This window comes from Bubalus kerabau, chromosome 1 (assembly GCF_029407905.1).
Source record: "Bubalus kerabau isolate K-KA32 ecotype Philippines breed swamp buffalo chromosome 1, PCC_UOA_SB_1v2, whole genome shotgun sequence".
NCBI lineage: Eukaryota > Metazoa > Chordata > Mammalia > Artiodactyla > Bovidae > Bubalus > Bubalus kerabau.
In genome coordinates, this window is record NC_073624.1 from 52,108,865 (window position 1) to 52,136,609 (window position 27,745).

The following is a 27,745-nucleotide window of genomic DNA, read 5'->3' on the forward strand; positions in this document are numbered from 1 at the left end:
CAACAACTAAGGCCTGACACAGCCAAGTAAATATTTTAAAAATAAAAAAGGAAAGATAACGAATTATTATCACAGACTTAGCAAGCTCTCCACTCCACAGTCTGGTCTGCTCACCCCCACCCTCACCCAGGCCCATCCAGCAGAAAGTTGTCTCTGCCTTTCATTCCTGTGTGCTCACTCTTCTCCTATTAGCTGAGTCCTTCTTATCTTGAGGCTGCCTTTGAGTTTCACCCCTCTCCCGAAGGCTTCCCTCCTGCCTGCCTGGGGTTCTGGTGGGATGGACAGGGTCTGCTCCTCTCTCTGAACTCCTACAGCACTCTTGGCCACAGCCCTCATCTTATAGGCAATCCAAACACTAACCGCTTCTGTCTAGATAGCACTGCACTGTTAACCAAGCACTTTGACTTTTCTTACCTCATCTAATTCCCATATTTCTAACCACATGAGAAAACCTAGAGGTGCACACAAACACACACCCATACACACATGCACTCTATTCATTATTATGTATTACCCAACACTTACTGCATATTCCACATACAATATATCATTTCCACAAGTCTTGAGAGCTAGGACATTTGCTGAATGACCGAATGAATAAATTTGTTTATGGCAACTGCTGAGTCTGGTGCCTGCTGGGCCGGGAATTTAATTCTTTTCCACCCTTTACTTTTCCTCCTCCATAAAATGGTACAATAGTTACCTTGTAATCAAGTAAAACAATTATGCTGAGGGTCCTTTGCTCATGGTAAAGTAACACTTAAATATTAGCAACTAGCTATGATTATCCTTGTAACATTTCTTCCATTTTCAAACGTCTTGGCATGCAAGATCCTGTGGGATGTGACTCGAATTTACCTTCCCAGGCTTATAACACGCCTTCATGACCACCCATATTTTAGCCAGTTTACCATTCCCTGAAAGGGTCCCACACTTCCCACCCCTGTGCGTTTGCATACACTGTCCTCTGCCCAGAGGCCCTTCTGTAATACCTTTGTCAGTTAAAATCAAGTGTCAGCTCCCCCCTCCCCTGTTAGGTCTCCACAGCTAGATGGACTGTCCCCTTCCTTGGGGACCTACAGCATTAGCTCGAACCTTGCTTACTGCCCCACCTACCTTAGTACTGCCACGGCTTATCATATGGCTTCCTGTCTCCCCATTTTCCAGAGATACCTCTCAGTTTCTGAGAGAACCCTTTCTCATTTTCCAGAATGTCTGTGTTCTGTGTTTTATATCATTTCAATCATGCCAGTGACTTAGTTTCTCTTTTTTGGTGGGGGAATCTGGAGATTTTATCATGTACTTAATCTGCCAACTTGAAAACAGAAGTTTTCAAGAAGTATCAGGAATATGAGCAGATGAATAAATGGATAAATCCAGGAGGATACTCAGATGTTGGCACTGTTGTGGGAGGGTGCTGGAGGGAGAATGTTTTTCTGTAGAGCTCTGGATTTACACATCATCTCCCCACTCAGGGCCTTGGAGGGACGTTCATTACCTGTAGTGCTGAGGCCAGTGTACTCAGGCGATGGGTTGCTGACAGGGGAGGAGGGGGGCGGCACTTCCACTGACGTGGCAGACTTTGCCGGAGAAAACGATGGCACAGGGGAAGGGGTTGGCGGGGCAGCCTCTGTCAGGATTATCTCTTCTCGGACTTCTGCTGTGGGAAGAAGGGTGGATTCTTAGAGCCAAAGGTCAAGGCAAGTTATCCTTAAGGGACTTTTAAAAAGGAAATGTTCTTGTGGTATTTATCAAGTCACGTGCATGCTGTGTGCTCAGTCACTTCAGTCATGTCTGACTCTTTGCAACCCCATGAATTTTAGCCCACCAGTCTCCTCCGTCCATGGGATTCTCCAGGCAAGAACACTGGAGTGGGTTGCCATTTCCTCCACCAAGGGGATCTTCCCGACCCAGGGATCTAACCCATGTCTCTTATATCTCCTGCATTGGTAGGCAGGTTCTTTACCACTAATGCCACCTGGGAAGCCCCTATCATGTCACTCCTCTGATTAAAATCTTTGATGGTTTCCCATCACCATGGTGGCACATGAGGCAATTCCTGCATACACACATGCCCACTGTTGGTTTCCCACCATTTGATCTGTTCACCAAAACTAAATTCTCTGGGATGTGGAGCTGAAGAAACACAGAGCACAGACGTAAGGATACAAGTCAATGTGAGAAAGAGGGCATGTCCCAGTGAAGTGCCAGCTTACCCGTGCTTCCTTCTCCCTTCATGGCTCGCATGAGCTCGTTGGCCCGCTCCTGGCAGTGCAGCGATTCTAACAGGTAGAGCACGTAGTCATCAAACATCAAGTGAATTAGATGAAAAGACCCTGGTAAGAAGAGATCCAAATAAAAGGTAAGCCATCTCAGCTCAGGTGTGCCTTCTGGTCTGGTTGACAACACATTGAGCAGTGCTCTGACCACCTGTCCCAGGTACAAATCACCTTGTTGTTAAGAGTTTGCTCTCCTTTGCCATCTCCTCTCCTAGCCTGGGGTTTAGCATAAGGTTAAGTGTTGGAGAAGACTCTTGAGAGTCCCTTGGATGGCAAGGAGATCCAACCAGTCCACCCTAAAGGAAATCAGTCCTGAATATTCATTGGAAGGACTGGTGCTGCAAGTGAAACGCCAATACTTTGGCCACGTGATGCGAAGAACTGACTCATTGGAAAAGACCCTGATGCTGGGAACGACTGAAGGTGGGAGTAGAAGGGGACGACAGAGGAGGAGGAAGTTGGATGGCATCACCGACTCAATGGACATGAGTTTCAGTAAACGCCGGGAGTTGGTGATGGACAGGGAGGCCTGGTATGCTGCGATTCATGGGGTCGCAAAGAGTCAGACATGACTGAGTGGACTGAAGTGTCTCAATTAATAAACTGAGCAAGTGAGTCTCTTCCTTGCTCAATGTATTAATAGGACCTCATCAAAAATGGCACCTATTGAGCCATCTGTCAAAATGCATCTGAGCTCTTCCACTCACACTGTCCTCATCCTTGTCCAGGCACTCTTTACTTTGTTCAGCATTTCTGGACACAGTGTCTTGCATTTTCCTCTCTTCCACAAGCTTCTGATTCCCCTGACTAGACTGTAAGGATATCCACAGCAGGGACTTTGTCTTCTAACTCACTGATGTCTACCAATGTATGTGACATAATTCTAGGACCATAATCGATGTTTTAAGTTAGCAACAAATGAATTATTTCCTTGAGTGTTTCTGAGACCTCTGTTTACCACATGGTGCTTACAAAAGGTATTGCTTGAAAAGACTGGGTATCCTTAAGTAGTAGTCTTCATCTTAAACTTAGAGTAGATTATTTCATAAAGAGGGATATGAACAATCATTTTGGAAGATTTTTCCAATGTGTCGGTCTTTGTGCTCAAAATATTATATTCAGTAATTCAGTTTCTATAACCACTTTGTAAAAGTAGGTGCTTTTATTTCTGTTTTGCAAAGTCAAATTGTTCAAGATGACAGCATACATTACTTCAAAACCCTCATTTCTTGCATGTTGTGCTGCCTCCATGGACATGGAGCCACATATGGGACGGTACTCCATATCTGCAGTTGGAGAGAGGGGCCAAGCCCTCATCTCTAGTCCCATGTTTCCACCTCTCAAAGGGACATTTCCACATAGATATCCTGCTGTCCTGTGAAGTGTCCAACACTTCTCACTGACCTCTCCTTCCCCCATTTCCCTTGCTTTTTTTAGAGGCCTTCTGAGACTCCCCAGCATTATTTATCTCGTGATCTGATCATCATCATCAACACCACTATGACTGTCATCACAGATTTATTGAATGCTCACTATATGCCAAGGACCTTGCTAAGCACTTAACAGAGAGTTCATTCTTTCAACAAAACTGTGAGATAGGTGGTATTATCCTCCCTTGTGTTGTACTCATTTGAAAAGACCCTGATGCTGGGAAAGATTGAGGGCAGGAGAAGGGGATGACAGAGGATGAGATGGTTGGATGGCATCACCGACTCAATGGACATGGGTTTGGGTTGACTCCGGGAGTTGGTGATGGACAAGGAGGCCTGGCATGCTGTGGTTCATGGGGTCACAAAGAGTCGGACATGACTGAGCGACTGAACTGAACCGAACTGTGCTGTACTTAGTCACTTAGTCATGTCTGACTCTGTATGACCCCATGGACTGCAGCCCACCAGGCTTTTCTGCCCATGGGGATTCTTCAGGCAAGAATGCTGGAGTGGGTTGCCATGCCCTCCTCCAGGGAATTTTCTCAACCCATGGATTGAACCCAGGTCTCTTGCATTGCCGGTGGATTCTTTACCATCTGAGCCACCTGGGAAGCCCATTATACTTTCTTATGGATGAGGAAATGAGTCTCTCCATTGGAATTAAGCAGGGATTGGTCTCAGGTTGGTATGGCTCCAAAACTCTGTTCCTCTTTCCCATATAGACCCATCCGGTTCAGTTTCCTCATAGCACAGATGGGAAGATTAAAGGATTTGGTCCTCAGAAGGGCCATGTGAGCTGGGTGCTATGCTTTTACAGGTCTCAGAAATAAGTTGATAAGGGCCAGTTTGGGGCTTTAGGATGGCTCCTCTTAGGTGGAATTTATTTTCTCCTTTTTAGTTGTACCTGGCTTCTTTGTGCACGTGCACACACACACACAACACCTTTCAGTTTAGCTAGATGGATTCTTTTGGTCCAGAAATGCTACAGAATAAGATTCCTGGCTTAACGCTGAGGCCCCCAGATGCCCCCAGGTCATGCACATCTACTCCAGTCCCTCCACAGAGCTCCAGGACCACGTCCCCCATCTTGAACTTGGTCCCCATTCTTCCTCCATTCCCAGGGTGCTGTGTCTGTTCTTTGACCCCATTTGGAATTCAGAACATTCAGGTGTTTTTGAGTAATTGTGAGATGCAGACTTCCACAACTAAACTTTCCATCCACTTCCCTGGAATGAGTCCTGTGAACCGTAGGTAGAGCACAGTGGGTAACCGCGTGGGGCTGGATCAAACTGCCCAGGTTGAACTCCGGCTCTGCTACTTAGTAAGACTTGGATGAGTTGCTCCTTGGAAATGTTAGAAACAAAACCAGCCATTTTCTGAGCTCTTGCTCTGTGGCAGCCACTGGGTTAACTGCTGGAAATTTACTGCTGCATTAATCCTCATCACAACCATTTGAGATGAGTGATACCCTCCTTCTACAAAGGAGGAAATTGAGGCTCAGATGGGTAAAGTTAACTGTCCAACGTCACACAGTTATTGTCAGACATGGGACTTGAACCCAGGTCTGACTGATACTGAAGTTGTTCTTCAATCAATTATGCAATAAGGTTCTCTGAGAGGGGAAGTGCCATAATGAAGAATAGTACATGTGCTTAATGAACAGTGGCTAAGGTCTCTTTTGTTAGTAATGTTCTAAGATTAGAACATTCTAATGTTCTAAGTCCTATGGTGTGACTGTTCCATTCACAGAGTCAAAGAAGTCAAAAGACAGCAGCGTATACCAAAAAGTTCCAAAGGTTCTCCACAATGAAGAAGTATTTGCTGAGATGTGGCTCTAAGTCAACAAGGATAGAGAGAAAGACCTTATGAAACTGAATTAGAATGGAAAACCCTAGATAATAAAAATGGGTTTAGTAGTTTTAGCACAGACAGGCACCTCGGATCATCTACACAATACTCATGTCTAATAGATAAAAAAACAAGATTTGATGAAGTGAAGACACTAAGATCACCCTCTTAGAAAATATCAGAGCTGGGCTTGGAGGCCAGTACTCCAGGGGAAGTGTTGATTTGGGGATTTAAGCTCTCCTCCTAATGACTCTGATCAGCTACCCAACTGGTCTGATAATTTCAATCATCCTTCAAACAAGGAAAGTTTGTAGAGCTACTGCTGCTCGCTTACCACTGTGATAAGTGTTTTGAGTACAAAGGAAACTTCAAGCTCAGTTACTGACTCCACAAAAGCTGCAGTGTCCTTGGTGAGCAGAAATCCATCCTTAAGATTATTAGGCAACAAGCAGTTCAGTGCCAGGTGTCATGTCCATGGGAGCAGTTCAAATAGAAGGGAGGAAAGAGAAAAAGGAGATTCAGAAAGACTGATGAGAGGAAGAAGAAGAGGGGAGGGAGAAGGAAAGATAGAAACATCAAAGACAGACAGGCGAGAGGCAGTTACAGCTAACATTCCTGCTTTATTTCTTCCCTTAGCACTTAACACATCTGCTATTCTATAGACTGAATTTATTTATCTTTACCATGTGCCTCCCTACATTAGATTGTAAGTGCCATAAAAGGAAGGAATTTTATGTCTTTTTATCTACCCCTCCACCCCCCCACACTGTTCTACACTCAGCATCTAGAACAGTGTCAGGCACAGTGGAGGCTCCATGGTTATTTGTTAGACAAATGAATGAAACGAGTAAGCACTGACCACTTACCATATGCACCGTGCTAAGCCCTTTTAATTTTCCAACAACACTGTGAAGAAGATATTATCTTCAGTTAACACATGGGGAAATGAAAGCTCAGAAGATTTTAAAGCACTTGTCTAAAGTTACAGAGCTATTGAGCATTGGAGTCTGTTATGGAAAAAGGTTTTAGGATACAGACAAAAGGAGATTGTTGTTGTTATATGATGACATAGTTAATGCCATCTTATAGAATCAAAGCACTGCTTTTTCTTCTGAAAAATTTCTAACATATGGAAAGGTATAAGTAATTTTAAGAGAATTCCCTGGCAGTCAGGGGTTAGGATTCCACACTTCCTATGCAGGGAGCTTGGGTTTGATCCCTGGTTGGGGAACTAAGATTTCACATGCTGCATGGGAAGGCCCCCCCAAAAAAGGAGAGAGAATTTTAAAATGAACACCCAGTGTACTCAACACTAAGCTTTATAAATTTTTAACATTTCACATATTTGAATTTTTTTAATTGAAGATAAAAATGAAGCCCCAGTGTTCCCTTCCTTAACATGCTCTGACACAGCATGCCCTGACATAGCATGCCCTTATGTAATTACTGTCTCAAATCTGCCATTTATTGTTCAAACACATTTCTACATACATTTATATATCCACAAAAGCAAATGATATTGTTTTTTATTTTCAAACTTGATAGAAATGGTACCATATTTTACAGAGCATTCTGCAACCTGCACTTGATACCTTGGGTTTTTAAAGATCTATCCACACCAAGGCGCATTGCTCCTGTTTAATGGCCATGGCCATTGTGTGACCATAGCACGATTTATTTGTCCATTCTCCTGTTGATGGAATTTAGGTTATTTACATTTTTGACTATTGGAAACTGGCTCTAATGAATCTCTTTTTTAAATTTTTGTACCTATTGCCTTGTGTTTAGGACCAGAGGTAGAATCTCTGGGTCTAAGAGCATCTACATTCTTAAGTCTTATGAGGTAGTGCCAAACTGCTCACTAATATTTTTCACACCCTTACCGGTAGTGTAGTTAACACAGTATTTGCCATCTGAAGGGTGTGAAATGTTACTGTCTTTATGTTGCAGTGCCCTAATTTTTAGAGAGGTGCAACCTCTTTTCATATGATTATTTCCATTTGAATTTACTTTTCTGTGAACTATCTATTCATATTCTTTGCCCATTTTTCTATTAGGGTATTTTCTTTGAAGATTGTATTTAAATTATTTATCACATATTATTTTCCAAACACGAACAGGGTACATGTAAATAATACTTTTAAATTTTTTCCCTTGAAGGCCTTAAAATAATTTTTGTTAGAATTATTTTACTGACACCTTTCTGTTGCTATTATGAATGCAAAATATAAATATGGACATATAGACTGATACATAGAGATAGCTATTTTCTATTTAATGGTAAGAGTGCTAAAGATTTTTTTAAAACTGAAGTCAGTAACTTGCCTGAATTCTTATTTGTTCTATTAGTTTGTAGATTATTTTTTGTCAGCCATCATGACATCTATAAAGACAATTTTGTGTTTTCCTTTCCGATTCTTATATTTCATTTCCTTTTCTTGTTGCATTTGCTAGCACCTCCAGTACATAGCTATCAGAAACAGTATTAAAAGGCATTTGTTTCTTATTCATGACTGAAATGGGAAAACTTCTAAAGTTCCACCACTTAGTATACTGTTTTCTGCAGGTTTTTAAAATACTCTTTAACATATTAAATGAATTCTCTTCTGTTCCTAGTTTGCCAAGAGTTTTTAAAAGTTATATTTGAGAGCTGAATTGTATCAAATACATTTTTTTCCTCTGTATCTATAGACATTCATATGATTTTTCTCTTTTAACAGGGAAGACCTTTAATTTGTAATGTATGTTATTGAGTAATTTTCTGACTTTGAATCCTACTTGAATTCTTGGCATTGTACTCATCAACCATGATTTAAAAAAAATTTGCCCTGGATTTGATCTGCTAGTATTTTATTCATATATATAGATGAATATTTTCATCTATATTTATGTGTGGTTGAGTCATAATTTCCTTTTCCTATACAGCTCTTCTAAGTTTTTGAAGCTGAGATTATATCAGCTTCATAAAATTAACTGTATAGCTTTCCTGCTTTTGTTTTTATTCTCTAAAACACTGATTTTCATGTTAATTTTCATAAACTAAGGATTTTATGCTTCTTAAAGGTTTAGTAAAAGTTGCAGTTTATGCCTGATTGTTTTGAGGGAAGAGATCTTTTCATTTACTGTGATTATTAGTTGATCTTATTTCTAGCATCTTATTTCATGTTTTGAGTTTACTATATATTTTTTCTAAACTTCCTTTATTTTCTTAATTCTTGTCAGTTAAATTTTCACATTTTTCCATTTTTCTTTGGCAAATTATGATTCTATTCTTCTACTGATGATTCTATATCCTACACATCTATTAAGTCCAAACTATACATTCTTTTCAACAAAATCTAATGTTATACAGTATTTCAAGACAAAGACCTTTAGCATACTCTAACTATTCCTGAAAGATTCTCTCCCCACTTCCCTGTGTTTTATTGTTTCCTACAGTTTAATTTTACCTTTTTATAACACACAACAAAAGTTTTTAAATTACAATCAAAAGTTACTTAAATTTACTTATATATTTTAAAATTTCTTTCATCTTAAAGATGGCCCCCAAATTACTTAACAAGCCTTCCTGGGAAAATTGTGTGTGTTGTGCGGGGGTGGGGGGTTGCGGAGGGGGTGGGGGGTGGTCTGTGCACTTCCTTCCGTCTCGGTAGGTTTGTCACTGCTTTGATCACCAAAGCAAGTGTAGTGACACTTTCACTTCTGAGACTGAGTTACAAGAGACATTGCCGCTCCCTCCTTGGCACACTCGTTCAGGGGGCCTAAGCCTCCACGAGAGAAGTTCAACTGTTCAGAGGCCACAGTGCTGTGAGCACACAGCACGGAAAGTGAGCCGCACAGAGAGGCCATTTGAGTGCACCCTGATCGGCTGTCCTAGGCTCCAAGTCATCCCAGCCCAGGCACCAGACACCTGAGGATTCCAGAGGATTCCAGCCTCCAGCTGGGTGAGCTCCAACTTTTGAGTCCTCCCATCTGAGGTCCCAGATATCACAGAACAGAGGCCAGCCATCCCTGCTGGACTCTGAGGTCCCAGACATTATAGAGCAGCGACCAGCCATCCCTTCTGGATCCTGTTCACATTCCTGACCCATCGAATCCGTAGGCATAATTTTGTTTTAAACCACTACACTTTTGGTAAACAACAATATCTAGAACATTGCTATTTCTTGCATCCCAGAACTTAGTGACGGTTTTATTTTTCTTCTTATTGAAATGTACCCTTTAATTTTTTTAAGTGAAGTTCTACAGGCACCACAGTTCTCTGAGTTTTTGTATAACTGAAACTATCTTTGCTTTGCCCTCACTTTTCAATAATGGTTGACAGTTCTTTGTTCTCAACACTTGTCTTCTGGCATCTCTTATTACTCATGATCATCTAATAATTGTTCTTTTCTCTCATAGCTTAAATTTTTTTTTATTTAAATTTTTTTTTTATTCCATCAATATGGCTTTAGAAAAACCATCAACGAGGGGTAAACAGTTTAGCCTTTTTCATGCCATGCATCTGAGCCCAGGATATTTGTCTTAATTATGGTAATTGAGAAAGCATGGCTTTTGTGGCAAGGCAGATCTGATTTTGAAACAGAGCTCTGCCACTTACCATATTGATTTTGGGCAAGAAAATTCTCCATCTCAGTAAAAAGATACCTATCATTGTCTGCCTTGCAGAGTTGATGTGAGAATTAAATGGTACTGTGTGCTTCCTACACATTTGTCAAAAAGAGTAGCATTATCTTGCTTTTGCTTCCTGTTCATTCACAGCTTCCTTGTCTGTTTTATTGAGGGCACTACTAGTGGACCTCATAAGTTGTGAGAATTCAATGAGAAAGTGCCTAATATTGTGTCTAGTGTATATTAGGCCCTGAATAAACATTACTTTGTTTTTCTTATTACTATTTGGCTGAAGAAAGTTAGAAGAAGCCTTAGCAGTGTGGCCCTAGCGGGGGAGCCCCTAGCGGGGGAGCTCAGCTCAGTTTGCTGTACATCCTGGGCAAGCCCTGTCTCCTCTCTGGGTTTCTGCTTTTTCTCTCCAATACAGGGAAAGCAATTCCTGCCTCCTGGTGCTTGGCGGGCTTTTGAGTGACATTTTGAAGGTCAAGATTCTGCGTTTAGCAGGTTCTGAGTAAGAGAGCCAGGCCAGGACATCCAAACCTTGAGAAGTAGTCTGGAAGCTACATCCATCACAGTCACTTGGCCTGGGAGCTGCTCGCATGTGGCTTCCCCTGCCCTGCCTGAGCGGGTGAGCTTTGACTCTAGGCCAGGACAAAAGTGTGTAGAAAGGTGAAAACTTGGGAAATGATACGCAGCCCCACCCCCTTAGCCTTCAAATCCAAGGCAGCTTTCCACACCATTTCATGCTGAAGCACTTCCGGGAACTATGCTTGCCTTCTGGATGTTCCCAAACAGTGAAAACAGGGGCATCTGGTGAACACCCAGAGTGAAAGGGTAAAGACACCTGCCTGCCTCAGGAGCCAGGTATCCTAGGAACTGGACTCAGAGCAGCCAACCGCAAATGCATTGCTGTTGTTGTTGTTTAAATAGAGTCTCTAATTTCCTCAGCTCCATTAGGATGAAAAGTTCATTGCCCACCACCCTACCTTTGCTGACTAATTTTGCTAGAAAGTGCTGCTTGCAGCAAAGAAAGAAAGTCTGGCTACTTTAGTTCACAGCATAGGCTCTTTCAGTGAAAAGGAATTAGGGAGAAAAGAGTGAAAAGGAATTAAGGAGAAGAAAGGAGTCAACTACCTTTGAAAGAGGCTCTTCTGGGAAGAGGTGATAGAGTCCCTGCGGGATCATTGTGATATTCCACACGATCATTGTGACGGTCAGCCTGCTACGCGGACACACAAACGCCCGCACCATTCACAGGGCCAGGATCGTGTGGGAGTTATAAGATATATAGAGCTGGCCCCTGCGGCTGGGGGTGGGGCCAGGGAACAGAGGGCTCTTTTTCCTAATTAGCTGTTTTTATACAGGGAACACATGACCCAAACACAACCACCAACTGTGTCTTTGACATATACAGGCAGAAAGAGGGATCTGGGCTTTTGTCTGCCGCAAATTCTTTCAACTTGCCTGTCACCCCAAGCCGCAAAACTCAACAATGAGTCAGATGAGCAGGACCATTTCAGAGACCTTGCTAAACGGACTTGGAGACAGGTATTATTTCCATCTGTTAAGGGTTGAAAAATACTATAAACGTGAAATTGGATTCATATTTTTTTCCCTTCCTTTTCTAAAAGTTTTGTGACCATTCTTTGCCATTTGCCTGAGTTTCCAGTGTATCCTAGAATAGTGTATGGTTCAAAAAGAAACAAACACATTTTAAGGAATAGTTTTTCTTAGTACTTATTCACTGAACTCTCATTGTTCTACTGTCCATAACATCAACTGTTAACTTAAAATACAAATGGATTTCAAAGACTATTACAACGTCAACTACGTTCTCTAGCTAATGAAGGGTATTTGATAATATAGTCAGTTTAAGAATCAGCAAATTGAAGCATAAGATATAAAGCAAGGAGAGGATGCTTGCTTTGTGGATGTGTATATATTTATTTGTGTGGCATCGTTCATTCTTTGATTCTAAAACAATGAAAAAATCTTGAGTATTTTTTACCCATTGGCTTAACTGAAAGCAGTTATGCACAAATGGTTTTCCCAGAGCCAGAGGTAACATGTGCTAACACTAACTATGCTGAACTGGAAGTCATCAAAATGCCGTGTCTGATGTCACTGCCCAGGTAGCGGTCACCACAGCATTTCCATACACAGCTCAAAGAGAATTTCCATCTGTAGCCAGGGTGCAGGCAGGTTCAGAGAACTTCCCAATGCTGAGATTAAAGAAATCCACAACAAAACACTTCTCCAATTGGGTAAACACAGTCTTTCACGGACAGAGCTGTTTAGAAAAAATAGTGCATTCTTTGTTTCAACACATATTCACCATGTTGTATAGCACAACTGGAAAATACTGACAAGACCATAAAAAACAAGATGGAGAAGTGTCAGATTAAACCCAGAGCAAAGCCCAGAGCTGATTGGCTTAATTGGAGATAATGAGAAGCAAAAATCACATTTCTACTTGCAAAGTTAAACAGAGAACAAGGTAATTACCCTGAAAATTTACCAACAGCCCTTTGCTGAAATGCCTAGAAAATTGAAGGCCAGAGCGGTTTTGAGATTTCAAATGTCTGGATAATGCCTAGAAGTCCTACGTCACTTGTTTAATGATGACCTGAACTCTGTGCATATGCCATTCTTTCTAAGGAAATATAATATTCCCCCCAAGTCAGTGATTAGGTTCTTGCCCACAGAGACTATTAGAAGCACCTCTGGGCAGAGATTTCAAGTTCCGTTAACACTGGAAAACAGAAGACAAGGACTTGGGGTAGGGATGTCTCCTGGAGGTGGTGCAAACCCAAGGGGTCAGGAAAGCAAAGGGGAAAATGAATGCAGAAGTCCTTCACGAGGGATCAGACCAGGGCATGTCATCAAAGAAACTTGTCTACCCACCGCTGGCCTGTCAATCAAGCCATTTGCAAATGTTTGGACTCAGGGGGTTCTTCATGTGCCCAGTCTTGGCATATCCACACTATGAAATTTGTCAAAATAGTCCTGTAAAAGTAGCCATGACTGGGGCTTCCAGAAAAAGGGGAGCACAGCCACTGCTATTTACTCCTCTTTAAACTCAAATAGTATTGTGTGCCAACCTCTCATCTTCAGATATGAATACTTCTCCTTTAACATGCAATGCCATCTTTCTCCCTGAAAGTCCTAACATCATGTCCCCCAGAACAGAGGATGTTTCCGGGTGCTGTCCTTATGGTCTCAGGGACAACAAGACCATGCCTAACTCTGGAGAGATGGAATGGACCCATGGAGCCCAGAGAAGACGTTTTTGGTTTGGAGGGGGCTGGGGTGGACTTACCGAAGCTGGGGGCACTGTGCAAGGTCATGTCCCGGATCACCCTTGTGCCAAAACAGGACCACATCAAGAGAAACTGCTGGGCCACCTTCTTCAGGGATCCTTGTCTCTTGGCAGCCACCTAAGACAGAGTGAACAGCTCTATGAGTGGTTGATTTGATTTTCACTTATTATTCTTTTTTATAAAAAATGACAAGAAGGTTTATGGGTCTCTAAGATCAATGCCATGGAACGGTGGTTTTTGACTTTTTATTTTTAGCAGCAAAAGTACACTCTAAGAAATGAAATCTTAAGTCAAGACTCAATGTGTACAACAGAAAAAAGAGATCCTGGCCTGGTTGAACCAGGGGAGGGAGCCTCAGAGTCTTGCCTCCTTTGACTCTCTTTGCTGCCTACCTCCAAAGGGTGGGGGGGTGGGCAAGCTTTGTCTTGGATCCCTAGGGTTCTGAGGCCACCGAGGAAACACTCAGCTAGTTTGCTGCTGGTGACCCAAGTGCCACCAACAAGAGTTATGGACTGCCATACAGGGCCGGGACCTTCCGCTCAGCTGACCCACCTTCACAACACACCGGTCCACCATGGTGTCCAGCCACTCAATGTAGGACTCGATGGGAGACTGCTCCTCCAGGAGGTGGTCAAATTCCTGATACACTGTCAAACAAAGGAGAGCCCCCCACACCATGCAGTTGGGTTTAAACAGAGACACATTCAAAGATTTAGAGAATACATCCCAACTTATCTTTCCAGGCTCATCTTCCATGCCTAGGAACACTTTCAACCATGGCCAACCCCAGCTTACTTCTCATTCCTGCAAACCTCTGCTTGGATTGTTTGGTCTATCACAAAACAGCAGAAATGATCCTCCTGTGAAATTCTATTTACCCTCCTATGCTCCTTGTCAGCAGAGCTGATCATTCTTCCTCTATATTTTCGAATTATTTGTATTCTTACCTTCACTATGTCATGAAGAGCCCTTTGTTATAGTTAGTAGTGTTTATGGGAGTGTCCCCCTGCTACTTCTTTGTCTGATATCTTTATTAGCTGGTGCATTCCCTGTGACATAGCTCTTATCCAGCAAGTGCTTGCTTGTGCAAACAGGCCAGACACATGCTAATGCTCTCTTGCACTCTCTCAGCACATTTGATCATTTAAATGTTTCTGAACCATGATGGTTTTGGCCAAGTAGCTGAACCAGCCTCTTAGTGCTTGACATGTAGCAGATGCTTGACAAATATTTATGGAGTAGAGGGAGCAATCTCTGTGCTTTCAGTTTCCACATCACTGACAGGAGGATAATTGTACCACTTCACAACCTGTCTTTAGGCATGAGTCAAACAACTGAATCTAGAAAGATTTTGTAATCACTGGAGCACTGTAGAAAGTAGAGACATTGCTGTGATGATCTCCAATCAAAAACATCTTGTTTTATTATATTTTTTGTGTATTTTTGTTTGTGGGGCTCAATAAATCAAGCCATAATTCAGGAACCACACATTCCTACAGTTTTCATTTGTCTGAGCAATTTTTGTTGTTCCATTTTCCAGGACCGACCAATCTGCTCTACTTTACTTGTAATAGCTTCTGCAAGAGGTCGGCTTGCAGGACCCAAAGTCAAACACTTTAGAATGAGAAAAGGCTTTTCAAAACCATTTAGTTGATCTGTGTCATTTTCGAGATGAGGATGTCTCATGTCTATGTCTAAGAGGTCAAATGATCCCCTCAGAGTCAGAGGATGAGTTGATGGCAGAACAGGAACTGGCACCACTTTCTCTTTGGTGGTACTTCCCCCTTCCTGGCATGGTCTATGTGCCCAAGATACTGTGCTTCAATCAATGATGATATGATGATAATGATCGTAGTTGCAGTGAAAGTGTTAACTGCCAACATTTACTGAGTGCTTGCCGCATGCCAGGTACTGCCCTAAAATGTTTTATATGGACACCCTCTAACCTGAGACAACCTCCAGCATGTATGTGAATGTCATGAGGCCAGAACTGAGAACGGTGCCTGATACTTGGTAGCTGCTCAAATGTTTGTTGGAAGGATGAATGGCCCCCAGAGGTAGGTACTGTTATTACTTCCCTCTTTGACAAGTGAGGAAACAGAGGCACTCAGAGATGAGTGACTTTCCAAAGGTTTCTCCTCTGGTTAGAGGCAAGTTTCAAACACAGTGGGACTCAAGCACTTGCCTTGCAACCTCTTCACTACACCAGCTCTACACTATGTACCAAGAGCAAGGCACACATTGTCCCATTTAATCTCTTTGCATTATCCCCATTTTACAGATCTGGTAGCCAGAGTCCATCAGAGCCAACGTTTGATTTAACGTCTGTCAGGCATCCCAACCCCATGTTCTCATCGCAGCACCACTTAACACTCCTTCTAATCAGCATGCTCAAATCCTTATGTGCACTTTTTAATTGAAGGTAAATGAGCATCCCCTGCCCGCATCTACATCATGGACATCATGGTAACCCCCTCAAGCAAGAATCTGAAGACTTGTCAATTGGTTGTAAGGGAAGAAGAGTGCAGTACACAGTTGCCCCTGGTCCTTCTCAGACTGGCCCTTGGTCGAGCTCACTGTGTTCAGGGACTGATTTTCCAGCTGTTTGGAAGGAGCAAGGGTGACACCCATGTGCCAGGCCATCTGCCTTCAGGCTTCCTCCATCTCCCGCATCCTGCCACTGCATCACTTAGTATGTTCCCTTTGGTAAAACTCATTCATTTGGAAGGGCTTCCCAGGTAGCACTAATGGTAAAGAATCTGCCTGCCAATGCAGGAGACATAAAAGACATGGATTCAACCCCTGGGTTGGGAAGATCCTCTGGAGGAGAACATGGAACCCACTCAAGTATTCTTGCCTGGAGAATCCCGTGGACAGAGGAGCCTAGTGGGCTACAGTCCATTGGGTTGCAAAGAGTCAGACATAACTGAAGTGATTTAGCATGCACACAAGCAACCATTTGGAAATTACTTCTTTGACTTCTGATTTGCCATTAGCTCTAAGCTCCATGTGGGAAGGGCAGTGTCTATCTTATTCATTGCTCTCTGCTTAGCATCTAGCCCAGTGTTCGACCCAGGACAGGCATTTAGTAAGTACCAGGTGGCTTGACCTAAATTTCATTACGACTCCCTTCCTCTGCTGCTGCTGCTGCTAAGTCGCTTCAGTCGTGTCCGACTCTGTGCGACCCCAGAAACGGCAGCCCACCAGGCTCCCCCGTCCCTGGGATTCTCCAGGCAAGAACACTGGAGTGGGTTGCCATTTCCTTCTCCAATGCATGAAAGTGAAAAGTGAAAGGGAAGTCGCTCAGTCGTGCCCAACTCCTAGTGACCCCATGGACTGCAGCCTACCAGGCTCCTCCATCCATGGGGTTTTCCAGGCAAGAGTACTGGAGTGGGTTGCCATTGCCTTCTCCACCCTTCCTCCAGAAGAATACAAAGATCCAAAGGGCAACATTCTGCCCCTAGCCTAAGAAAACAAGAGGCATGGACACGCACTAAGTCACTTCAGTCATGTCTGACTCTGTGCGACCCTACGAACTGTAGCCTGCCAGGCTCCTTTGTCCATGGGATTCTCCAGGCAAGAATCCTGGAGTGGGTTGCTGTGCCCTCCTCCAGGGAAGAAAACAAGAAGAGAAAGGCCCAACAGGTTCTTTCCAGGAGAGGCAGTAGTGACCTGCATGCTGCTCCAGCAGAGGCTCAGCGCCTGGCCCCAAAACAAGCAGTGGTGATTGTGTGTTTCTTTATGAGTGTGGGTCACAGTTTCTTCCCCCATGAAAGCTGGAGAGAGAAGAGAGCTGAGTCCAGTGCTGCTAGGAATGGTGAGCAGAACCAGGAAGCTGGATCACTCTGGGCTTTCACCCCTCTGTTTGGTCCTCCACAAACTTTGCTGGGCCCCTCCTCCACACCTGGCCCTGTGTGAGGCCCTGGGGGCACAACCATCTGGGTACAGTTAGCACTGTTAGGGTGCTCACAGTCATGCTCTCCATTGCCTTCAAGAAGGAAAAACAGGACAGGGAACATGACTGTAAAAACTTGGAATGGTCCTAGAACATCTGAAGCTTGCCCACATCTCACTATTTTTGTCTGCTCTGGCATGCACTAGTGCATGGTAGGGACACGGAGACTAGACCTGGGTTCCAGGTTCAGCTCTGCTACCTTGGGCAAGGTTCACTGGCTCAGGGAGGCTCAGTTTGCTCATCTGTAATATGGGGGTGATAAGCGAATCTTCCCTCAGGACCTGGCATAAACTAGGCAGTCTATCAGCTGAATTATGATTTTAGTGACATTCTCAACAGGGGAAAGCAGGCTGGAGGCTGTTGCAGAGGAAGAAATATGAGCCTGAGAGGAGCTCCGAGGTCACCAGGAAAGAAACTTGAGGGACGTGGCCCAATGTTTCAGCTGCTCCATTTGCTTTCAAAAAGAGGTCTCTAATAGGAGCACCTTTGAGAACTCTGTTTATAAACATGACCTACTTAGGTTGGAGGCAGAAAGTCTTCCTGCAAGACAACAGTGTTGAGGGGGTATAGTGGAAACCAAAGGGGCTGGGGGCTCTCAGGAGAGCTGGCACCTCTTCTCAGAGGAACCTCACTCTGCAGCTTCCCGAATGATGTTACTATGAGGATCTTGGGTCTTCCTCCTCTCAGAAGCTGCAGCATCTGCCATATCCCCTTCCCCCAGGATGACCTCAGCACCAAGCTGCCTGAGAGCTAACGCGGACTCACCCTCTGTCCTCATGCTCGCTTCCCCCAGCCCCCTAAGCCCCGAGGTGTGAGAAGGGCCAGCTGAACGAAGGAAGGAAGAAGTCAACAGACTCTGGTCTAGGGGATTCCCCAGGCAGAGGCTGTGGTGGGGTGTTGAGGAAAAGCACAGATATGTTAAGGATGGTGGTGTTCTGTAGTCCTCCCATGTCCTCTGCTGCCGAGAATAGCAACCTGACCATATCAGGATAATATCTGGAGCAATAGTCTCCCAGTCTTTGCCCACAGGGGCCACAAGTTCACAGTAGTAAGTCACCATCCACTTCCTTCTCAGATATCTACTGTGATTGACAGGTTCACCTGCCAATATGTGGGCTGACTCCCGTGACTCTCCATGGAAAAGCAGGCAGCACATCCAGTTGCCTCCAGGCTGACGTACGCCAAGAGAGGTGCCAAGCTTTGCTCCTCATTTGTTGATGCCACCCAGGGAATGGCAGCTGGCACCGAGGGTCCTGTGTGGGGCCTTCTGCCTGATGTTATGTCCTGCCCGATATCCCAGAACCCATTTTCCCCAGCAATGTGGACCCATGTCCTTGTAAATCAACCGGCTCCTCCACCTGGGCCAACCCCTTTAACAGGAACAACAGGAGGGGAGGGATGGGATCCCAGGGAGAAGGACTGGGTGGGAGTGCCACTTTGTTTACCAACATACTCTTTCTTTTTAAACAAATAAAAAGACACACGCCCTGGTGGAGCATCTTACACTGGATGATGAGCTTCCGGTGCTCATCACGAGTGTCCTCCATGGTGTAAAGGGTTTGCTTGGTAATGCTGTTGAGGTCCACATTCCTCCAGTCTTCCAGCATTTGGAACGTGATGTCTGCACTGTGGATCACTGTTCGAGATGCCTGGAAATCCAATCCAATCAACTCATTAGCTCATGGGTTGTTAGGTTCAAACCCTTTCCCTTATTTCCTTTCAATTCTTTTTAATGAATCTACTCATGGGGCTTCACTAAGTGCTTTGAAATTCAAGAAAACTCAGAAGATGAGTCTGTAACTTGGAAGATCTGTATACCGTCTTCTGTGGCTCTCTCCTCATGTCTCTGTTTATAAGAAACTACCCCCCGGTGGCCTAGGTCAGAACAAACCTGCTATTCCCCACCCCTCCTCCCCCCCACCCTCCCACCCCGGCTTTGGTCTTGACCTGGTGGAACAGTGGGATGAGACCCAGAGATCTGTCAGCCTCCTGATGGGAGCTTGTTGGGTGAGAGCTCTGTGTTTAACAACCCATGTCTCTAGCACCTGAGAATTGACAGGCTCAGATTTTGGAAAGGTCCCACTACCCTTGGGACTATGATAGATTTCAACCTCAGAAATGTTGCAAGGTGTATTTTTCATCTAAATACATTCTGAAGCAGTTTATGGTCTACGTTTTTGTTTTTCAGTTTTTATGTGACTATAATGACTAAAACAAAGATGAATAATTGAGATAGAAGAAAAGGAAAACTATACCTTAAAGCTCAGTGGTTTGTTAATGTAAGTGTGAATATGAGTGTGTGTGTGTGTGTGTTTAATCTGTGGGTTCCCCAGCAATCCTCATAGTAGAATTTAAATTTGAGAGCTGGAACAATACTCGGAACAATAGTTGGAACTAGCAAGTTGGAACAATACTGATAAAAGCAAAGAAAAACATTTCCAGAATCATTTCCTTTCCTTGCATGTTTTCAAAAATGTCTTTAATGAAACAAGATTTCAAAGACATGTGGACCTTTTAAGTCTCATAATGCTTGTCAATTTCCAATCAGATGTAAATACTGACAGCTCCTTTTACACGTAGACTGTCCGAGTACAGGTAAAATCTTCCTCATATCAATGTAGAACGCTTTAAAAGACACAGGCAGCCAGAATATATGAATACATGAAAGCTGAGTTGGGTTGATTTCTAATGATAATGAGAACAACTGAATATGGAAATTTCAGATTCTGGATTCAAACATACTGAGTTCAAATCCTGACCTTGCTGCTGACCATCTGATTGATCAGAGGCAGGCAAGGAGATTAATTTCAGTTTCCTGACCTCTAAAATAGAGATATAATAGTATGCATCTCTTTAGGAGGGCCATTGTTGGATATTCCTTGGGGTAATGTTTGCAAGGTGCACATTTCAGGGAGTAAGAGCCCAGTAAATGGGCCTTCTGTCATGCAGGTTGGTTCTCTTTGTTGGGAGGCACTAACACCTGAGGGGCCTTTGCACTGCTGCTCCTGCTGCTGGAATGTTCTTCTCTCACCCTGCCCTGGCCTCCTGGCCATCATGTATGCTCCAAGTGAAGTGTAGCACCCATGCAGAGGCCTTCTCTAGCCACATCATTTGAATAGGATCTAAAATGCCTGGTTATCCTCTATTTCCACTCATTTTCCTTCATAACACTTATCACTTTTCATTATTTTGGTGTTTTTTTTTTTCTCCTGCTGAGGCCAAGTGTCTGGCATATAAGCATAAGTATCTGGTACACACAGTAGGCACTCAAAGGATTTTGTGGGATGAATGGCTGAGATATGAATGCCAAGTTGCCCGCTTAGTGTATCCAGAAGGGCCTGAATATTTGGCTCTTGGTTTTAAGTATCTGGTGGTTGGTGGGGGCGGCATTAGGTCAGATGTTGTTTTGTCTGACTTGCTTTGTGTATGTTTAGGAAAGCTCGCCGGGATATTAGCTGAGATGTTACATGATGTCTCATCCCCCTCACTAATCCTGATCCTTTGGGTGGTCCAGGAATGTGTCTGGTGGCTGTCCAGTGAAGATGGGAAAGGTAGCAATTGCTGATTAACTTACATACTGTCTGTCTGGAAAGTGGAGAGAGTGTGTCTGTGTGTGCACAAGAGCATGTAGGCTGTTGTGGGCATGCAAGTGGATGCTTTTACTACCTGGTACATTAAAAGGTCAAGCCTTTCCACCCTTCCTAAGTGTCTAGTTCTATGTCCTAACTGCTACTGCTAAGTCACTTCAGTCGTGTCCGACTCTGTGTGACCCCAGAGACGGCAGTCCACCAGGCTCCCCCGTCCCTGGGATTCTCCAGGCAAGAACACTGGAGTGGGTTGCCATTTCCTTCTCCAATGCATGAAAGTGAAAAGTGAAGGTGAAGTCGCTCAGTCGTGTCCGACTCTTAGCGATCCCATGGACTGCAGCCTACCAGGCTCCTCCATCCATGGGGTTTTCTAGGCAAGAGTACTGGAGTGGGGTGCCATTGCCTTCTCTGTCTATGTCCTAAAACCATATCTATTTCCCTGATATGACCCTAAGATTGTCTCTTCCAAGCTGGGGAAAAGAACCAGAAGACAGTCACCCTCAGAAATATGACAATGCTTCTTTTTTTCCTTTTTTAAAGAATACCTCAAATCAATTAACTTTATATACACATTAAAATATTTTATATTTAATAAATATGTAAGCTACAAAGACAAAAATGACAATTCCCAAGACCCAATACCCATGATGAATATGACTTTCCATGAGCTAGAATTTACCATCCTTAACAGCTGGAAATGTTTGCTTCTATCACATTGCTGATTTTGTTATTATAAAATTATTATTGTTTTTGTTTAAAAAGATACACATCTATGCAATATACATTTAGCAGAAAATATTTAACAAGAAACTTTTGATCTTTACGGGTAGATGTTACGTGTTTAGTGATAATAATGGAACCCTCAGGCTTATGTCGAGTCCATCCTAAAACCTTTTGATGGAGAGGGGTAGGATTTGAAAACTAACCCTGGCAGTGTTTATTTTGTTAATATTCATCTTATTTCCTGAGTCCCATCCATCTGTGAGGCTCTACCCTACCCCAGAACAGTGGCCCGGGGTGGCCTCTGTGACAGCATGAGTGTGGAGGGTCCCCTTCTGGTCTCCAAATCACCCTTTGTGCTATTTTATTCCAGGGGCAGGGCTGGAACAGTGAGGGGTGTGTGTGTGTGTGTTGGGGGGTACTTTTATACTTTCTGGTTTCTGCTTCCTTCAGGCCACTCCAACTAGAGACCCCCATCACCACCTCGACCTTGAGTAACCACCACCAATCTGAAGCCAGCAGTGTACGGGAGAGGTTACAGACCCGAACACACAGACAAGGCAGACAGGTGACACTCATGAGCGAGGTGGGCCAAGCGTAAGAGAAAGCAGGGGTGATGGTGAAGAAGCTCAGCCCATCCAGCGGCTTGCTACCCTGGGGAAATTAGTTCTGGGATGGCAGCTTTTAAAAGTTTTCTACAGAAAATGTGGGTGTTTAGTTGCCATCTCCCAGTTTCCACTGTTAGTGACTAAATGAAAAAATGTTTTTGAACCTATGCCAGTTGAACAAAAATAACCCACACGTCTGAGGGCCAGGTTTGACCTGTAGCCACCAGTTTGTCCCCTCTGCTTTAAGGTCATTCGTATTTTAATGACTGTTAGTGGGCTGCCTTAACAGACTTAGATTTGCTTCCTTAAGGTGCAAAATGAACACAAATGCAAAGATTTATGCCTTCAGTTTGAACTACAGAACTATAGTGGGATCTTCTAATTTTTACTATATATACCTTTATTACTTTTGTTGTTGTTGTTGTGAGTACATATCACTTCTGTGCTAAAAAGAACAGAAATCTGGGGCAAAACAAAATTGGGGTGATTCTGCACATACATGTGGCAATGGTGAAGGCATTCTTGACTATCACAATTGCAGTGGTACTTGGGGGTGGGTGGCCTTACTGGCATTGAGTAAATAGAGGCTAGGGATGCTACTAAACATCTACAATACACAAAACAATTCCCACAGTAAAGAATCACCCAGCCCCAAAAGGCGACTGTGGCTGAGAAACCCCGACGTACTCAAGCAAAACACAAACTTGTGGACCTAGAGGATCTGAAGGGTTAATGGACAAATGACATCAGAAATTATTTTCTATGTTAGCTGAAACCACTTAGTGATTTGCTAACATTTCAATTCCTTATCTGTAGAAATTCAAGATAATAGTGAGAGTGTACTAGTGTTTTTTAAAAGACTTTTTTGATGTGGAACCATTGTAAAAGTCTCTATTGAATGTTGCAATATTGCCTCTGTTTTCTGTTTTGGTTTTTTCATCACAAGGTATGTGAGACCGTAGCTCCCAAACCAGAGATAGAACCTGGACCCCCTGCACTGGGGGGTGAAGTCTTACTCACTGGACCGCCAGAGAAGCCCCATGAGAGTGTACTGTTAAACAGCCACATCCTGATGGAGCCTCTCCAGAGTTTCCCGTGGATTTGCCCCTCAGTTGCAATGACTTAGCAGTAGTTAGAACGTATAACACAGGACAGCTACCTGGCAAAGGTGATTTAGTGATGTTTGCCGTCTCAGGATTTGGGAAAATCTTCTTGACACTGCAAGAAGAAAAGAGTGAGTATGAAATACTTGCATGCTTTATGGTCTGACCTGGGATTTTCTGGGGGTGATTTTCAAAAGTAGCTTATTTGCCTAACTTTTTCTCATGCATGGTCCAACACTATTTTCTATTACCCACTGATGAAACCCTGCATCTGCTCTTTTGTTTTCCCATTTGGACAACTATTTCCTAAGATGGTGATATTTGGGGTACATATTTCAAAGTTGCCTGCACTCCACACTGGCAGGTGTGAGAAATTGTGGCGCCAATCAACCGTGAGTAAAAGCAATTATTTACTTGTCTTTCATTTCGCTAATTGCAAGTTCAATCTCTTCTCCCCATAAATAATTGCAGGAATCGAGTGGAAGCTTTGAAGAAGGCCCTTTAAAAAGTAGTGTATCTACTAGGAAAACTTGATTGAGCAGGGTTGCTTCTAGGATGGAACCCTGGGCAGCACCTTGAATATGGCTTTGTATTCACAATCTGTCGTTTTCAACCAACGATCTCCATGCCCTATTGGTGTGTTTTGATGACTGGGTCCTCTGCTAACATAACAGGCTGATGCTTTGAAGTGGGGTGATCTTATATCTGTAGATTTTGAAGCAGACAAGCCACATGCCAGTCCGAGATCTTCGTCCTTACAGAGTCCTTTGGAGAGGTGTAAGTCTCTACTCCTTGTAAGTTCTCCAAGTGTACCCCCAGGCCCCCTGGGGAGAGCGGGTGCCTCCAGGCACCCACAGGTGGCAGGTGCAACAAACCTCCTGGCTTCAGACTTTCAACAGGTTTGTTTTGCCAGCGTAATTAAAATGGGCACGGGGCATTCTTCTCATTAATTTCTGAACTGGTCAAGAAACAATCAGAAGTTTCCCTGGGATTATTCCAATTTGTGCTCAGAGCCAGCTTGGTTGGAAAAATAGGGCGTGGGGTGGAGGAATGAGGGGTAGGTGGGTGGGGTGGGGGGACAGATGAACTTCTAATTTTCCAGGGCGATCAATCGTTAATCCTTCTCCTTAATTACTTTTTCTTTAACTTTGTGATGTGGAATTTAGTGCTCGTGAAAAGAAAAGAACTGAGAGCCGTGAAATAAAGCGGGCTTTATCAATAGGTGATGGGCACGGCAGGCGGCCTCAAAGGGAGTCTGAAAGGGCCCCCTTTGCCTGTGGAGAGAGGGTAATTTGATCTCCTTCATTTTTCTTGCTGGCACTTATTTCGGGCAAGAATGGCAAGCTGTATTCAAATGGAGCTCTAAGAAACATATACCTCAAAACTCTGTTTTGCTTAAAATCATTTCATCTTTACTTAATGGCACGTGAGACTTCCCACAAGTATGGACACACTGAGCCAGAGAAACAGGCCCAGTTTTCTCAGGCAAAATGATTACTAGGGGACTGAGTGGTGACTCTTGTCAGAGAAAAGATCTATAGTCCCAATACCCTGTGAGAAATATTAATTTTGCTTTCCCCTTAGGCAGAGAATTAAATATGTGGACCCCTGAAGCTGTTTTTCATCTTCTGTTAGCCCCATTTTGTGGGCAGGAGCTTCGGGGAAATCTCAGTTTTAGGGTCAGAAAGATGTGAGTTCAACTTCTGGCCCCTAATTACCAGCTATGTGACTGTGTAGCTTTGGGGAACTGTCTTTGCTTCTCTGAGCCTCATCAGCAGAAGAGGGATATTGTTTTCTACATCAGTGAGTGAGTGAGGATTAACTAGAATAAAAAGTGTGGTGGTGACAGCAGAAACGTGGAGTCAGACAGACAGACCTGCCTCTGCCGCTGACTCTGTCTCTGAGCCTGTTTCATTTTCTGTAAAGGAGAGGTGTGCCACCTGTAATAAACATTTTGTAAGGATTAACTAAATTAATGCATGGAAAGCGCTAAGCATAGTACTCAGTGCTTTGTAGGTACCAGTAAATTGTTAGCTCTTATTGTTATTTTATTGACAACCTGTGTAAAATACCTAGTACTAAAGTGTTACCCTCCCTTCCCCTCTGCTTCCAAACTTAGTACTTACATTCAAACTTGATGTTTCGCAAATTTTCTGGGAGGTCATGGAGAGCCACTTTTAGCCACTCATCCAGCTGCTTAGCAAACTTCCGGATCACCTGAGTCAAGCTAGAAAGAGGAATGACACATGGTTAGCACCTCGTGGGCTTCCCAGGTGGCTCAGCGGTTAAAGAAGCCAATGCAGGAGATGCAGGTTCGATCCCTGGGTAGGGAAGATTTCCTGCAGAAGGAAATGACAACCCACTCCAGCATTCTTGCATGGGAAATTCCATGGGCAGAGGAGCCTGGCAGGCAGGCTACAGTCCATGGGAGCTGCAAAAGAGTCACACACAACTTAGCAACTAAACAACAACAGCAACAAAGGGCTTCACGCGTTCCCTACAGTACAGGTCACAGTCCTCCCTGCAGGGCCCTACAGAGTCTTATGATCTCTGATGGTGTTTTGACTGCAACCATTAGGAGTCACTGAAAGCAGCAACTCAGGGGTGGGGCGGGCAGCCCCAGGGACACCGCCATTTCAAAGCCCTCAAAGATTCATCAAATTAAACACGTTCAAACAGAATTCATTATTTCCCCATCACACCTGGTTCTTTTCTTGTGCTCTCTATTTCAGTGGGCACTCTACTTTCTGTTAAGTTTTGCTTTTAACACTTTTACTATGAAAAACTTTAAACCTCCAAATACCCATGACCCAGCATGAATAATTAAAGACACTTTGCCGGTTTGATTTATAACATGCTACTCTTTCTTTTCTAGAATGTTTTAAGCAAATTCAAGATGTTGTATCATTTCACCCCTAAAAACAGAGTATGCATTTCTAACTGACAAGTTTTAAATATGTATATATATTCAATATGTACGTACATGCACACACAAACACGTAAAACCACCATGCCACTGTGGTGACAATAAGAGGAAAATTCTACAAAAGGAAGTAAATATGAGGAGCTAGCCTATCAAATATTAAAATATAACACGTGTATACCTGTGGCGGATTCATGTCGATATATGGCAAAACCAATACAATATTGTAAAGTTAAAAAATAAAATATATTTAAAAGCACAGAGCTTAAAGATAGCGTGACCCTGAAACATGAATATGTGTGGGTGCGTACTAAGTCGCTTCAGTCGTGTACAACTCTTTGTGACTCCATAGACTATAGAGTGCCAGGATCCTCTGTCCATGGGATTCTCCAGGCAAGAATACTGGAGTGGGTTGCCATACCCTCCTCTAGGGGAAATCTTCTCAACTCAGAAATTGAACCCACGTCTCTTTTGTCTCCTGTATTGGCATCTGGGTTCTTTACCACTAGCGCCACCTGGGAAACACAGAACATGAATATACAGCAATATAAATGGTATAGACTAGGAAAGCTAGAAATAGTACCAATATGTATAACATTTACTACATAAAATAGGAGGCACATTAAATCTGTGAAGAAAAGATAGAATAACATATGTATTGGGATAAGAAGAACTGCTGGGGGAAAAAGGCACACTTTACATCTTCAGTTCAGTTCAGTTGCTCAGTCATGTCCAACTCTTTGGACCCCATGAATCACAGCATGCCAGGCCTCCCTGTCCATCACCAACTCCCGGAGTTCACTCAAACGCATGTCCATCGAGTCAGTGATGCCATCCAGCCATCTCATCCTCTGTCATCCCCTTCTCCTCCTGCCCCCAATCCCTCCCAGCATCAGAGTTTTTTCCAATGAGTCAACTTTACATCTTACACAAGGATGAATTATAAATTGAATAAAAGTTCAAAGGTACAAAATTAAACCATAAGTTTTGTGGGATAAGCCATGGGAAAATTGTATTGTAATTGGAGTGGGGAAGAGGTCTAAAACAATGATACAAAATCCAGAAGCCATAAAAACAAGGGCTGATAAATTAAACTATGCAAATACATTTTCTGTATGGCAAAAATAAAAGAACAAAATGAGAAAATATTTGCAACTCTTATTACAGATAAATGGTTAATAGCCCTAAAAAATAAAATGCTCTTAAAAATCAATGAGAAAAACATCAACTACCAAATAGAAAAACAGTCAAAGATTAAGAGCAGAGAGTTCACAGGAAAGAAATAAAAATCACTCTTAAAGACATGAAGGGATGTTCAAGGCCATTCATAATAAGATAAATGCAAATTAAAACTTCACTGA

The 27,745-nt window shown here is 43.3% G+C and overlaps 1 protein-coding gene across 2 annotated transcripts in view; it reads right to left on the reverse strand.

Moving 5' to 3' along the window:
* The window catches only part of RFX4 (regulatory factor X4), a 151,822-nt gene that overhangs the window by 25,188 nt on the left and 98,889 nt on the right, over positions 1–27,745 (reverse strand). For both annotated transcript variants that reach the window (XM_055574864.1, XM_055574870.1), the window contains 7 exons: positions 25,588–25,688; positions 23,518–23,576; positions 18,948–19,092; positions 14,041–14,135; positions 13,488–13,605; positions 2,217–2,336; positions 1,499–1,660 (listed from right to left, as the gene is read on the reverse strand). In XM_055574864.1, coding sequence (XP_055430839.1) covers positions 1,499–1,660; positions 2,217–2,336; positions 13,488–13,605; positions 14,041–14,135; positions 18,948–19,092; positions 23,518–23,576; positions 25,588–25,688 — 800 coding nt within the window. The remainder of the gene's footprint in view (positions 1–1,498; positions 1,661–2,216; positions 2,337–13,487; positions 13,606–14,040; positions 14,136–18,947; positions 19,093–23,517; positions 23,577–25,587; positions 25,689–27,745) is intronic.